This window comes from Astatotilapia calliptera, chromosome 22 (genome assembly GCF_964374335.1).
Source record: "Astatotilapia calliptera chromosome 22, fAstCal68.1, whole genome shotgun sequence".
Taxonomy (NCBI): Eukaryota; Metazoa; Chordata; class Actinopteri; order Cichliformes; family Cichlidae; genus Astatotilapia; species Astatotilapia calliptera.
Genome location: NC_137442.1, coordinates 11,655,979 through 11,672,073, shown reverse-complemented (window position 1 = coordinate 11,672,073; position 16,095 = coordinate 11,655,979). Strand labels below are relative to the sequence as shown.

Here is a 16,095-nt window from a genome sequence, read left to right as displayed (position 1 = left end):
ATATTTAACTATCTGATAAATAACATGGCTTCCTGTACGCTTGTATTAACTGACCGTCTGAGAAGTCTGCGCTGTGGTTTTACTGGTGAGTAAAACTCTAGTATGACATTTATATACTGTACAAGCACTAATTAACAGTTATCTGTGTGTGTGAAATCTTGTTTAAGGATGCACCTTGCCAACAAGAATAACTCAGTATTTCCACCGTCTCATATAAATATGCACACTTCTGCCTCCCAACTACAAAATATCGTGACGACCTACAGACCTAAGTTGTTTATTTCTAGCTTCCAACATAGTCCCATCATTTTATGACCTTTTGAACCAAGCAGTCTAGAGAATGATTTAGCTGTGTCTGGCCGAGACGCGGAAGTATGCAGGGTTTCTTTTGAATACTTCTCTGATGCTCTTATTTTTAAATTATTTACAGCTACAGTCTTACAGTCACTTTAAGTGACTTCAGATGAGCACACTGTTATTCCAAATCCCTCTGTCATCGCATCATGCTCCAGCGTTTGCCAGCAGGCATACTGCCTTGCCTTTGAGCGGGGTCATTTGAAACAACCATAAACACTTTTGCTTTTAGACGTGTTTGGATGACATGTTGTATAAACTAGATTGTTTCAAACACCCTCTGGCCTTTTTGTCATATTCAGAGTTGAACACAGATGCAGACTACACTGATGTGAAACACGCTAAAAGGGATGTGTGAGAACTTTCCATGGACCTAAAAGGACCTCAGAAACTTCACCCACAGAATCTGTGACAAGATCTGAAAACTGCTGTTCACAAACGCTGTCCATCTAATCTGACTGAGCTGGAGCTGTTTTGCAAAGAAGAATGGGCAAGGATTTCAGTCTGTAGATGTGCAAAGCTGGTAGAGACATACCCTAAAAGACTGGCAGCTGTAATTGCACCAAAGGTGGTTCTACAAAGTATTGACTCAGGTGGCTGAATAATTACGCACACCCCACTTTTCAGTTATTTGATTGTAAAAAAAATGTTTGGACTCATGTATGATTTTCGTTCCACTTCTCACGTGTGCACCACTTTGTGTTGGTCTTTCACGTGGAATTCCAATAAAACTGATTCATGTTTGTGGCTGTAATGGGACAAAATGTGGAAAAGTTCAAGGGGGCCGAATACTTTTGCAAGCCACTGTAACTGTCTCTACTGGTGGCATTATAAATAGTACTACCCCGCCAATTGCTGCAACTACTATTGATATATCATAAAATAGCATTTAATAAAAACAAAAAGCGGCCTGTGAGAAATTCTACATGAACACGTTCCGCAATTTCCATTTTTTCTTTGCTCTCTGTCAAAAAACACAGAAAAATTCTGTTTTTACTTTTAGCCTCACACCAAACAGACCAAACAGAGAGCGCAGCGATTATGGAGTCTGCAGTGACACTGCAGCCCTCGGAGAGAAAGGCTGATAATGGACGAAGGAGAGTTTGTACAACTGTGCATGTGCGTCTTGACTCCTCACCTCCAGGGTGGTCAGAACAATCTTTTCCACAGAGGAGAAGTAGGCTTCCCAGAGGAACTGAGTCTGCTGTCTGAGGGACAGGATCTTGTCCTGGTGGATGGAGCGCACCGTTGTGGGAATCTGCAAAGAACAAACGGCATTCGATCAGTATTGCACATCGCTGTTGAAGAACGATTGATCTGGGCATGAAAACGTTTTGCTGTGGATATGCACCTGCTTCTACTGTCTAGTCATAGACATATGCATGTAGATGTGAACTACATGTACATGTAGGTTCTTAGTCATCCAGGTCATGCTAACTTTTAGAGCTTGGGGAAAAAAAGTGCAGCTGGAATTATGTCTCCTTCATTCTAAAAACAAAACTGGAGTTCCAGATATGTAATCTTAACCCTTGTGGGGGTTTCCCCCTTTGCTGGGACCCACTACTGAGTACTACTGCTACTACAACGGATTATTCATGCAAGCTGTCATGTGAGCCAAGGTGTAAGAAGGGGGCCTGGATCATTACCATCACCACGAGTGAAACCACTGTGAGACCTTGCCCCACCCTGTCATGTGACCTGCTGAGGTCACCTGAGGTAAGTTATGATACCTGTGACCCAGGTCTACCTTTTGTTCGTTTTCTTCTTTTGTGTACTTTTTCTTTGCCTTCACAGAGAGCAGTGAGCTGCTGAACTTTTAGTGATTAGGTCCAGGATTTAGATCTTTTCAAAAACTTCAAGACTTCAGAGCAAGTTTTAGTAAAAAATAGCAGCAACATCAGAAGATTTGTGTTTTCTGTCTGTCTCTTTTTAACCTGGCAGAATTTAGTCCCAATCAAGAATGAAGTCCTATTTGTGTAACTCAGTTCAATTCAGTTTTATTCATAAAGCATCAAATAAGATTCTTTCCATTCTAAGATAGAGCCCCTACGATAACACAGAAAACCCCAATATTCAAACAACCCCTTTTGAGTAAGCACTTGGTGACAGTGGGAAGGAAAAACTCCCTTTTAAACAGGAAGAAACCTCCAGCAGAACCAGGCTGAGGGAGGGGGCGACCATCTGCCGTGACTGGCTGGGAATGAGGGGAGGAAGACATCACAAACTCAAGGTAGGTTTAAAAAATGTTTTGTTTTAAACCGGCAGCATTTACAGGAGACAAATATGTGCCGTTCATGAAGGAAACAAAGCACATGAAAGAAGGAATAAAGTTAACGGCCTCTATCAGTCAAACAATATTACGAGAGAGAAGCTTTAAATGCTTCAGCTGGAATTTAATGGACAGTTTTACACCTTTGTTCCAATAGATGTGTAGTTTCTGTTGTGACCATTTGTCACAGTAAAGGGGAGATAATGGCCAATAAACGGTATTTATCCACTCTAGTAAAGAGTACATTCCTCTATCTGTTAGCATGTTTATTGGAGAGGTAGATCCACTGTACGAGCAATATTTTCTAGATATTTCTGTGGTTCCGATAAATACCTCTAATAAAGAGTACAGGCATCTCACATTTAGTGAAAAACACACATATTAAGTGGGTGTTGTGTGCACCTTGCCCCATTGTACTGCAGCAAAATACATAAATCTGGAGAACAATCCAGGACGTCTCAGACCTGTTTGTAGCTGCACAGAGAAAGCCGAGATGGAGCTCCTGCATTATAAAACTCAAAGTCAAACAATATTATTACACACTTCATTCAAATTAAGGTTTAATGGGCGTATAATTACTTTTCCCCCTATGAAGTTCAAGCCGTTCCAACGAAATCCATTTGGTGGTTTTATTTATTTGCCCTCTCACAAAACAATGTGGGGCTTTGTAAGCAGTCTGGGACTTGGTATGCCGCTTGAATTTTGTTTAGTTAACAGCCATGTCGCTAGAAAACCAAACATGGTGAAGATGGTGAAGACCAAGCGTGTGCCGAGGGTATCGAGAGTCAGAGAGAGAGTCTGATTTCAGTTGTGGGAATGCTGCGGTTTCTCTTCGCCGTGTCACTTTCAGGTGATATACAGAGCATGTGATTGTTGTGCGAGCGCGTCTACGGGCCGTTACCTGCAGCAGGAGCCTCTCGTCGCCGATGACTGCGGCCGTGTTCCAGTCGATGATCTCGGAGAAAGGCAGCTCCCAGCCGTTACTCAGCATCACTGGTACACATGCAGCCTGAGACACACACATACAGAGAGTGAGGCCTGGAATCATTGCTACCTGCCTAATCTCGGCTGATTTACTGGATATTGATCCTCGTCATTACAGCGACAATACGCAGCTCTGTTTATATAAAGCTGTGATAACTGGACTTCATAATAATCGATCACTCTGTTATTATCTGTGTTTGAGTTTCTTTGAATTGAAAGAGTTTACTTTTAGTGTTTTTCCCGTTATTTGACAATGTGACCGGTAGAAGAATAGAAAAGGAAACGTGAAGAGAGAAAGAATAAAAGTTCAGGTGGAGGTTAAGAGCCTTGTAGATTCCTAACTATTCAGCCATTAAGCCCCCCTTAGGTTTGGACATACAGTGGATAAAAAAACACCAATGGAAGGAAAGAAACCACGATCCAAGCAGACATACCTTTTTTTGCTCAGTCAACTGTACCAGCTTAAGACTAGATCCTGAACTTTCATGGAGTTTATTCACTCCTATTTATTTTTTCCAAGATATGAGAAATACGAATCCTGACAAATAAGCCACAGTTTCCTCTAAATAATACACTTTTGATGGAAATTTCAAATATTTAGCAAACATCTTTTCAATTATAAATTTGCAGATATGACTCATGATGGATTCCTCTGGGGAAAACCACAGGCCTGTGGATGTGGTTGTTATTTAAACATCTCTGTGCACCTTGAAAGGTGGCGACTACTTAGTTTCAGCAAATATTGCACGTACAGCTGCTTTTGGACTACTTTTTACTGGATTATCTGACATGTTAAATCTAGCTAATCTATCTATTTGACTTGAGCCTCTAAATGACGCCATGTGCACACCAGCTATTCTTTAATAAGTTTCAAACGGGTCCCTCCACCCTCTCACTACACCACTGCCCTCATTCAGCTTGTGAAGGGTCTGTGACATTAAGTGCTATTCCAACCAAACGCCCTTAAGAAGAAATGGCTTACAAAAGCATTTAATTGGGCGAGTCGGTGCTCATGTAGGTTTACTAACAACAGGTGCAGCACCTGTTCTGTGACCTATTAATATACTGATTAATATTGATTAGAGCAGCTTAAATCCTACAGGACACGACCGGCCTTTTTTCCTTTTGCATTCACTCTGACAGAACAATGTGACACATTTGGACTTAAACCCATGTTGACTGGCTCATAGTTGCAAAAGTGGTTAATATGAACCTGTTGGGATCTTAGGAGCGTATGACGTAACATTTCTAGATTTGCATGCTAATAGACAGGCTATATGCAAAGACAGCAAGACAACTATTGGGGGGCGATCGTGGCTCAAGAGTTGGGAGTTCGTCTCGGAATCGAAAAGTTGCCGGTTCGAGCCCCGGCTCCGACAGCCTCGGTCGTTGTGTCCTTGGGCAAGACACTTCACCCTACTGCCTACTGGTGGTGGTCAGAGGGTCCGGTGGCGCCAGTGTCCGGCAGCCTCGCCTCTGTCAGTGCGACCCAGGGCAGCTGTGGCTCCAATGTAGCTTGCCATCACCAGTGTGTGAATGTGTGTGTGAATGGGTGGATGACTGGATGTGGTGTAAAGCGCTTTGGGGTCCTTAGGGACTAAGTAAAGCGCTATACAAATACAGGCCATTTACCAACTATATCTCATTATGAACTGAAAGCACAGGAGTCCAGACTCAACCACAGATGTGTGGAAAAAATTTTAAAAAGCCAGATTCATAAAAACATTTTCTCACACTGCTGCGACAAGAACTACAAGAGGTGAAACGTTCACAAAAAGAATTCCTTAATTACTCGCCCTGTTTCAGTTTATTTGATTTCTGAAAATGTCTGAATCATTCACAAGTCTGGAAAATCAAAGAAAGGAACCAGGCCGCTCTGGCTGTTTTATTCACTTCATGTCTTCACATCAACGTTTAAAAATGATGACATTAGGAGCGGGTGTGTTAATTACTCAAAAGGAGGTGAGCTCGAGGAACGATGAAGGGATGAAGGGAATTCATAAAAGATGAAAAGGCAGATGAACGCGGATAAACAGATATGAATGATATGAGAGGTGGGGAGTTAGTAAAGCCGCAGATGACCTTTGGCAAAGGAATGGCAGAAGGATGGAGGGGTGAGAGGAGAGGTACAGGGGAACAGCTGGTGTGTGCGTGTGTGTCTGTGGTTTGATGTCAATGACGGCCCTGTCGCTCCCAGGTCATAAAGGTGTCAGCTAAACCAGAACTGGCCCTCAGGCTCTGCTGCTGCTGTCTCACACACACACACACACACACACACACACACACACACACACACACACACACACACACACGCTGACCTCTATGAAGAATTGCTTTTTCATGCAAAGACCAAAGCTGGCAAATACTCTCTCTTTGTCGTCACGGTTTGAATTCGATGGTTGGAGTGAGTGTGACAAATGGAGAAAGGAGAGGAGAGGGCAAATTTGCCTCCTGAGTGAAGTGTTCTCTGCGCGTGCATGTGTGTGTGTGTCAGCTGATAGTGAGATAAGCACACTTATGTGAGTGCACTCTGTGGACAGCGGCGTACGGTAAGGAGAGGTAAAGGACAGTGCAGTAGTAATGCAGAGTGCTGCGCAGTTACAGAAATGGATGAACAGAGAGGAGGAAAAAAGAAAACGATTGGCGCATGTAAATAAAAGGAGGCAGGAAGAGGCAAACTGGAGGTGAATCCAGAGCCAGTGTTAGGAAATTACTATGATGACTTATGTTTATTATGTGCAGCAGTTTCACCCGTAATCCAGCTTAATATAAACCTGGGCAGCAAAAAGCTAGCAAACGGTCTCTGCATGTCTATGCAAATGCATAAAAAAAACAAACCATCTTTATTTATTTTTTTTCATGAAGTCAGGCAACAATTTAACAGTGTATCTGCAAAATGAATATCAGTGTTTAGAGGCAGGAAGCAGCAGCTAATCCTCTCAGCGAAGGTCTCGTTTGTTTATATTAATTACACTATTAGTCTGAAAATTAAGGTGGTAATGATCTAGTGATCCTTTAATGCTAGAGGTAGCACCATTAAAACAAATGCTAAGTGGAAGGTTGAGTGTAGGTAGTGATTATTTTTCTTCATAGTGATATTTGCTGGTTAGCTTGAATTTAGAGCAGTGAGCAATGCTCTCTCGCAGTGCTGTGGATGTGTGTGTTGCTTGTTTACCTGCAGCGCCTCAAGGAAGCGGAAGGAGCCCAGCCGTCTGCCGCGGGGCACCAAACAGAAAGTGGAATTGTGGAGCATCTCCTTGTAGTCGTACCTGCAGGGACACACACACACACAGACGTGTTGTGAGTTCACTGATGTGAAAATGACACTAAAGGAACGGGCTTAGAAAAACATGTGAGTGATCATCAGCCACACAGGCCTGGAGACAAGTCATCCTCCCATGGACAACCACGGGAGGCTAACGGAAAATGTGTATTCCCAACCAGTTGTCACCATCAGTCTCAAAGAGAGAGCTGCACCTAAAGATCTCCCTGTAGCCACAGTTTCACTAGCTCTCTGTAAGGGTTCTGAATGGTTAGAAACAGAACACGTTGCCTTGCCAGTGCAACCAAAAAGCTGCAGAAGGTGCAACTGTTACTCGTCCGTTTCCAGGTTCACCGCCACCACTTAGTGAGCTGTTGGGGAGCGTCATCAGACAAGTCGCCGTCTTGCATGCACATTACTGTCGACTGCATCTGTTACTGACCGAAGAAGACGCAATTGCAATTGGAAAAGGTTGCACCTAGCAACTGCCAGCAACCACTCACCATCTGGTTTGGGACTGCCCATCTTTCTCTAGCAACCTGTGGTAGTCAGAGTGGTGTCTCTAGTCACGTGTCACCGGTTTACAGATTAGACGATTGCATGCTGTATGAGCTAGTTCTCATCAGTCAGTTAGACAATTGTTTGATTGTTTGATGAAGGGATGAAATCTTTGCCACAACAGGTATTAGGGTGGAAATTGTGATGTGACTCTGGATACGATGCTATCTGGAATCATCGCCCATGATAATGCTGTTATCATGACACAGTGATTATCATACTGCAATTATTTAGTATCTATGAGAGTATGAAATCTGTGTAACTAACAACATCAACAAAACTGTCCTAAAGAGCCAAAAAGCAGAATTTGATTCATATTACAATATTTTGAATGATTGCAAGAAGATGATGCATCACAATGTTGCTCTTTTGCAGCGCTACTGTTATGCATGTAGTTTTCCACACACTCCCACACATTTAATGACATAAAAACCAAACAGTTATATCAGGAGGGCTCAAACAACTTTTTTAACAAGGTAAAATACAATAATTATCTGAGGGATTTCAAGAGAAAGGGGAGTTCTCACATTTAAAGCGTTGCTTTTTGTGTATTGTAAAGTGGGTTTAACAAGTCAGCAGCTGGCTAATAATCCCTTGTTCCTGGAAAACAAGGTGTATGTGCGAAATCACAGCAAGAACAAAACCACGAGTTGATTTTATTATTATTTTATTATTTAAGGTCCCCAGAGTGTCTGATTTTGCTTTTGCCTTTTTCCACCGAGCCTCCTCTTTTCTGCTTTTTCCTTCCACCTATGTTGTCCTCCACTTCCTGTCATTTATTTCTCACAGCTTTTCTACATCTTTTTCCTTTTTCTTCTCTTTCCCCCAATCTCAAGATTCACATCCACCTGTGCACACCTCCCCTCTTCTGTCTGCTACCTGTCCCGGTTCTTTTTATCTCTCGGAGCAGGAGGCCGAAGCTCCCACCCTCCCCATCTTCCTCTCTCTGCTTTCCCCTGCTCATCCCTCTATTTCTCCAGTGAGGTGTATCTTATTGCTTTCCAAACAGGGTGATCAACCCAGCCAGGGGTAATGAGCTGAGAGTGACACCTGCTTCCACCACACAGCTGGCTCTGCGCGTGCATGTGTGTGCATCAGAAATAGACAAATTGTGCATCAGTCTATGCGTTCATGTTTGCATGCTCGGTGCTTTCTCATATTTTGACAGGTTGTGTGTTCAGACCAGCGTTGGCTGTAATGACACTTTTTTCCTTAACACTGTAATAGGTTGTAATTCTATAATCACACTAAACTTACTCAAACTGCTACGCTGGTAAGTTTTTAAACTCTCTGCACAACAGGAGGACGAAGCGTCTTCAACTTTTGAGCAATGGAGATATGAACGTTAATCTTTATTGCAAAAAAGGATGAGAATGTAATGGTGAAGCACAAATGACTTTCCGGGCCAGAAACAGCAGCATCTAACACAACATTAACTCTTTCTGAGCATCTGCAAAGCCAGTAACGAAGAACTCTGGACCCAGAGTGATGTTGACCTCAGTCAAGGAGCCAAAGCTTGATTTTCAACGGGTAGGAGAAGCTGTGATGAGCAGTCAGGTTTGTAGAATTGTGGCCTCCATTTCTACCCATACCTGTCTCTCCAAAAGAAATATCTTGTTATTATTCTGGCCTCATTAGGACAGGGATTTCTTCCAGTGTGTGGGCACGTATTCTAAGGCCTAGATTAAACTCTGCTGCAGACACGGACACAGACAGCTGAAGCTTGAGCAGACATCACTGCTGTACTTCTTTAACAGTCCACGTGAAGTCCATCACCAGCAGTACAGGAAAGAATAATCCCAGTTTAGGACTTGCATCGTCAGCTGGTTATTATGCGATCATGCATTTCAGGCAATCTTGCCCAATAATGCGGAAGTAATGTTATATCTTTCAAGGAGTAATTTATTACTTTTTATAAAATAAAAATAAGAGGTAATTCATGACTTTTTTGCTATAATGTCCCCATAATTGACCCTGACACGGAAATGCTGATGTTAATGCGTTAGTTACACCAGGTTGGACCCCATTTTGACTTCACAGCTGCCTTTGTGGCAGAGTCAACAAGGTGTTGGTAACACCCGTCAGTGATTTTGGTCCATATTAACATGATAGCATCAGACAGTTGCTCCAGATTTGTCGAATACACTTCAATGATGAGAATCTCCTGTTCCACCAAATCCCAAAAGTGCTGTATTGGATTGAGATCTGGTGACTGTAGAAGCCATCTAACTGCAGTGAACTCATCGCTATGCTCAAGAAACCAGTTTGAGGTTATTTGAGCTTTGTGACATGTTACAATCTGCCTGGAAGCAGCCATCAGAAGACGGGTAAACTGTGGTCATAAAGACACGGGCACGGTCAACAATAATAGTCGGTTACTCTGTGCTGTTTAAAAGATGTTCAACAATACTAACAGGTGTTCCAAGAAGATATGCCCCATTACACAACCACCAGCAGCCTGATATGCTTTTGTGTTGTTTACGCCAAATTCTGAGCCTAAAACCCGAACATGTAGCCCATCTGTGGCAAGTTTTGACAGAGACGCTCTTCTGCGTTGGTTGTAACAAGATAAGATAAGACTTTATTGATGGGAAAGTTTTGCTTTACCTCAGCTCAGGTACAGATAGCAGAAGGAAAATACAAAAACTCAAATAAAATACAAACAAATATAAAATAAGTAAGATAATACACTATATACAACGGTAGCATACAAAGTATGTGATTATGGATATGGTTGTGGAAATATGCAAGACACTACTATTCCTATGTAAGTAATAGATATCTATAAGTATAGACATGTACACGTACACACACACAGGTACACACTAAATATACATATGCATACACACGTCCATACACATAGAAGGTGCATTATGCATGAAGTGGTGACTGTGGATGTCCACAATGCCCAGTGACTTATGACATCGTGATTGAGGAGTTATAGAGTCTAACTGCTGTTGGGATGAATGATCTGTGAAAGCGCTCCTTCCTGCAGCGAGGGTGTTTCGCGACTGGTTCTTTGAGTTACTGTTGCCTTCCTACCAGCTAAAAGCAGTTTGGCTATTCTTCTCTGACCTCTAACATCAACAAGGCATTTTCTCCCAGACAATGTATAGTCAAAGGTAAATTACCAGCCAGTGGCGCATTAGAAAGGAAGCATCCTTCATAAATGATCTTCAGACATATTTTCATGACACCACATGTGATGAAGACAATAATCAAAACAATGTAAACTAAATCTTCCTGCAACAATGACAGATCTGATAGCGTGTTTTAGCATTAAGAAGATAAGAAGGAGATAAACTGGCATAAAGCATAAACACGATCATTTTAATTAGCAGTAGCCTGGTGCCCGTAATGCATTTGCATGATTACTTTTACATGTATCTTCTACTCTACTGATAACAGAGCGGCTGTGCTGTAGCACGTAAGGAAGTGTGAAGGTGATTGCTGATGCTGCCTTTGGTGTGTTTCTCTGACTATGGCCCACGCTGACAGGTCAAAGGTAGAAGCCAGTCAATTCTCTCCCTCTTTCTTGTTCACACACATACACACTGATGGGCGACTGCTGATGATGCCTTGTCCCTTCTCCAGCCGAGCTCTAATAAAGTGCGGCGACATGACAGCCTGTGATAAAAATCCCACCCTCATTCACACCTACAGGCGCAGCGTTCTGCACAGCACATAACACAGTTATCGCACACACAGACTCGCAGACGCGCGCGCCGCAAGAACAAGCGACAGCTGCACGCCCTCACATTGACGTTCCGTCACCTGTCGATGGAGACGAAGAAGCTATATTAGCCCATATTTTCACACCAGCTGTCTCTCTGGACAATCTGTGTGTGTGTCCCCGCGTGTGCGTATGTGTGTGCGTGCACGCAACAGCCCACAAAACAGACCAGCAGCTGATGGCACTGAATATCAATGTGGGATTTAACACGCAACAGCCCTATAGCATGTTTTATCCAGCCATTGCACTTTTCTTTGTCACATGTTTAATGCGACACAAATGTTTGCCATTTATCCGACACAGCCGGACATGGAAAGAACTTTTTTAGCACCAGGTTTTGGGATATCTTAAGACCACTATAAGAAAGTGTCGAGGAAATCACTGGCTTATTGGATGCAGATTTTAGGTAGGATGTGACAGCTGGCTCCCTCCCACATGATCCACCTGCTCTGCACCTTAATCGTACGACTGGGATTGTGCCTAAAACCGATAATTTTCTTTTCACGAGAGTTCTGGTGGTTTTAGATGATGTGATGAGGTTTCATGACGAGACCTCTAGGAGGCGAGTTCCTGGTGGACAAACCCACGTTCCTCCTTCCTTTAAATGTCCTGTTTGTTTGCACAGCCTTCCTTTACCATCATCTCCTTCTATCCCACCCCCCTCTCGCTCTCTCTGTCTCTCTTTTATTTTCTTGCCGGCTCTCTCTCCTCTTTGTGTCCTTGAGTTAGCGGTGGGGGAAAAAAAAAAACACCTCCTAGCTGCATGCCTGCAGGCTGTGATCGTGTGTTTATGTTTTTCAGACACTTGCGCGAGCCGCCACATTTGCAGCCAACAATTCGGGGAGCGGGAAACAGAAAGTGTCCAGAAAACAAGATTTTTTGAGTGTGTGCGTTTTCCCCAATGTACAACAAGTGTAAAGCAGTTAAGTAACATTTCTTCACCAACCCCAATGTCAAGAGCCTACACACACTCACCATGGCAACCTGTCATTAAGTGCCTTTATTTGTAGCAACGTAATTACATGGAAAAGGTGCGTCTTTCAGACAGATGGGGGGTACAAGGTGAAAGTGGAGAGGGAAACTGAAATCTGCTTACCCCTCCATTCCACTAAGGTATAATCAGCTGGTACAACATCTTCTGCTTCTTATCTCGGTCATGGGGGCAGTCGCCTAAGCAGTAATGCCCTGACCTCCCTCTCCACCTTCCCAGCTCTTCCAGGACATATAATGTCTCCAGCATGTCCCATCTCTGTCCCTGGGCCTTCTCCTGATAGGGCATGCCCTAAACAACTCACCTAGGCATGCAGGAGGCATCCAGGAGGCAGATGCAGTGGCCGAGTAGCCGCTCTACTCCGAACCCCTCACCCTGTCTCTAAGACTAAGCCTGAACACCCCACAGAGGAAGCTGATTCCAAGCTTGTATCAGCCATGTTATTCTTTCAGGTCACTACTCATAGTTGGTGGCCACAGGCTAAGGCATAATGACCAGTAAATCCATAGCTTCCCTTTCTTGTTACCACGACACCCTCATTAGCCATTTAATTTCACAAATAAAGCGGACACATGCCGGCTTCAGATTTCAAAATAGATGATCAATTCTTTGCCTAAAATATAACCCTGCACAGATTTATGCCTCCTTGTTGGTCTAATAAACCGATATGGTTTACTTACATGACGGGAAATAATTTAAGCATGAAAACTAACCAATAAATTTGGGAAACATAAGAAATTAGGAAGGCAGGATTTCCCACAGGCCTAAACTAAATTAAGGACAGACAGCTGTAGTCTTTTTTTTTAAGTAACCCAAATAATCATGTAGCCAGTTGGATTTGTAAAATATGGCTAGATTAATAAAGAAATCTTACGTATGTAAATAAGGTGAAAGATGAATGAAGGAAGAACATCCAAACATGCATTTCATTTCCACGTGTCTTCCTAAGTGAGATGCAGTTTGTATTTTTTGCAACCTGGAAACAGTCAGAGAAATGAATACGACTTTTCTGTGTGTGACCTGAGAGCCGGCTGCGAGAGCCTTGCAGAGAGGCAGTGACAGATATAGTTGAAAGTAGCTTGTCACAACCCCAGCACTAATAGCAGCGCATCCACGCACCTATAATTAAAAATTCGTCTGCTTTTCTCCTCATCATTGTTGCCATCTGCTCACAAAAATCACTGGCTTCCACGGCGCAACGACTTATAAATGACTTCTGCTTGCTGTTTACTTCCATACAGTATTATGCTGCGGGTGATGCACTACCAACAGCCAGATTGTATTAGTAGCCTATGCAACGACCACAAATCTATAAGAGCACACAGTGGACTCATTCTTGGTTATTTTCCTGCCGTTGTGGCCGTGCAGGCACCCACCAGTCGATTATACTGTCCACTGCCTAAACATGGAGCTCCAGGGTGACGAAAACACAAAACCTCAGTGTCTTGCAAAGAGCAGAGAGAAAGAGATCCAATTTACTGCTTATTGAGACTGTTGTTACATTAGCCTCCCGGACCTCTCTCTTGTCTCCCTCTGCCACTCTCTGGATAATTTCTAATTGTCTTCCAAAGTGGGTTTCTGTGCGAGTCTTGCGAGAGTCTGTGGAAGAATAGGTGTCTGGAGGTCTGATGATGGCTGGAACACAATCCTGGAAAGTTTTTTCTCCTTCTTTTTTCTACTCTACTGTAGTCGGGTTTGAGAGTATGCGCTTGAGGTTTTGTTAAAGGGAAAATGATCTAATAAAGACCTCTGACTCATCTGATTAATAATTCATGATTAAAAAAAAGCTCTGGTGTCTTGCAACTTGGCCCCTTTTGGCGCATAAGAATAGAAGTGAACCTCCAAATATAGCAGTCAAAAATCAGGGGATATGAAAAGTTATTTAGATTTATGAATACCATCTCACAGATGTGCCCATTTGTCTGGTAAATAACTACCAAACAGACTAAGGACAGATTCCAGCAGTAATTAAACAGGAGCCTCGTACTCCCCGTAAAAGTGCGAGTGTCTAAGTTGAAGCATATTGTGGTGTGTGTTCCCACGAGAATACGACAGATGTGCAGGCTAAGTGAGCTTATGGAGAAAAGGGGACGTTGTTGGCTCTTGACTAACTGAGATAGAGTGTGTTTGGTGAGGGGGAGTGTGTGTGTGTGTGTTGGCTGTGTTTATCTACATATGTCGTGTGTTTAGTTAAGGATTATAATGTGCGTACATGCATATAGTGAGAGATATGAGCTTGAGAGCACCTGCGTGTGTTATGTCCTCCCCCTCTTAATCGTTGCTTTTTATTTACCCTGTGGCAATACGGAAAAAGCATGTGTCAGCAACTGTATGTGCGCATCCTGATCTGTGCTTGTCCATTCTTTCCCATCTTCCCCTTCATCTGCTCTTTTAACGCCTACAGTACACTGTGCATCTAATTCATTAGCCTAATTAGAGCTCATTAGCCAGCTTATGCTACTTCCTATTAGCTTTCTAGCGTGGCATGACCCCAGAGTCCGCATGGCCAAACATACGAGCTTTCTGTGGACAACCAACCATGATGATGGTGAGGTCCGCCTTCAAGGGCAGCAGATTTAGTGCTGGCCACACGTGAGAGATGTACGCAAACATATATGGCAGCATAAAGAAAACCCCCCAAAAAACCACTGAGGCTGAAATGCCAGCAGTTCTGGTGCTGTAATATGGACTGACTGAAGGTTTTTTTGCTGAACTACCGTGGCACAAGATAAGAAGAGGAGAGTGCAAAGGGGTCGTTCTGATTTTAAATGGGTTTTCAGCACTTACTGGCCATCGTCTGTAACTTTACTGACCATCGATGATCAGTCAGTGAGTTTAAGAATCTAATTTTCCCAGCAACACATGGTAACAGTCTACCAACAAAGGATAAAAAACATCAAACGTGTTACTAGATCAGAATAACAAGGGATTCATACTTTTGTGTTAATCTGCTCTGTAGCTACGTCATAACCACAAACCTCTCTGAACCCCTACATGATCTATGCCGTAACCTGAAGTGCAGCTCCCTGGAAATGCAACTACAGGTCATATCAAAGAAGCGATAGGCCCGTTCAGTACTGTCCATTTTGAATTTACAAATAAAAGCCTAGAAACAGAGCCCAGAAAACATGTAGAAGTCTCGGTGTTTCCTGTCAGTCCAGTGACCCCAGCTTTAACGAAACTCATTTCTAACGTCCTCGGTACAAATCACTGACACGAAAGGAGCACGATGGGCCAAAAATCAAAGATATTTAACAACAAGAGTTTAACCCCATTAAACTAGAAATTAACCAGACAAACACATCCAGTTTGTAATACAGCAAATATTGTTATTAGGGAGATGAGGACTGCATCACAAGAGGACATCTGTTAGCCCACATGTGGGAGCTAACAAAACAAAGAAGTCCCCGATCTCAGCGTGCATTCTGATAAATGACACCAAAGTCCATCTTGAGCAGATTTCACCTGAATATGTAGAAGATCTGAGCAGGGCCACGATGTGACAGGCCTTCCTGACCCGTCAAGAGCTATTTCTTGAGGGGGAACTGCTGACCGACAGATCCAAGGTAATATTTCTGTTGCTCCTTTTGTCTCTATCTCTCCGTCCCTCTTAAACTGTGTGAATACAGAGCGCCTACAGTCACACAAACAACCCCCGAAACACTTCTGGACACGTCTCTTCATAGCTACCGAATGCTGTGTTGCATGCATAAATAAAATGTGTGTGCAGGCTTCACATAGACCATCTCGCTGTGTGTGAGCATGTCTCCAGGCAGCCAAATTTTGAACTCAACTCATAACAAGGCATCAGGAGTTTCTAAGATGTTATGCTAGTTTGCACAGCTGTACTGGATCCATGTCACTATTCAAATGAGATCTTGGAAGTGAGTATAGCTGTAGGTGCTGGGTGTCAAATTAGTCTAAATACATTAAAAAAAACCAAA

At 43.1% G+C, this 16,095-nt stretch overlaps 1 protein-coding gene across 1 annotated transcript in view; it reads right to left on the bottom strand.

Annotated features, from left to right (window-relative positions):
- Positions 1-16,095, bottom strand: part of ext1b (exostosin glycosyltransferase 1b) — a 126,549-nt gene that overhangs the window by 31,551 nt on the left and 78,903 nt on the right. The window contains exons 3-5 of the mRNA XM_080296401.1: positions 6,783-6,876; positions 3,525-3,632; positions 1,493-1,612 (exon numbers count right to left, since the gene is read on the bottom strand). Coding sequence (XP_080152527.1) covers positions 1,493-1,612; positions 3,525-3,632; positions 6,783-6,876 — 322 coding nt within the window. The remainder of the gene's footprint in view (positions 1-1,492; positions 1,613-3,524; positions 3,633-6,782; positions 6,877-16,095) is intronic.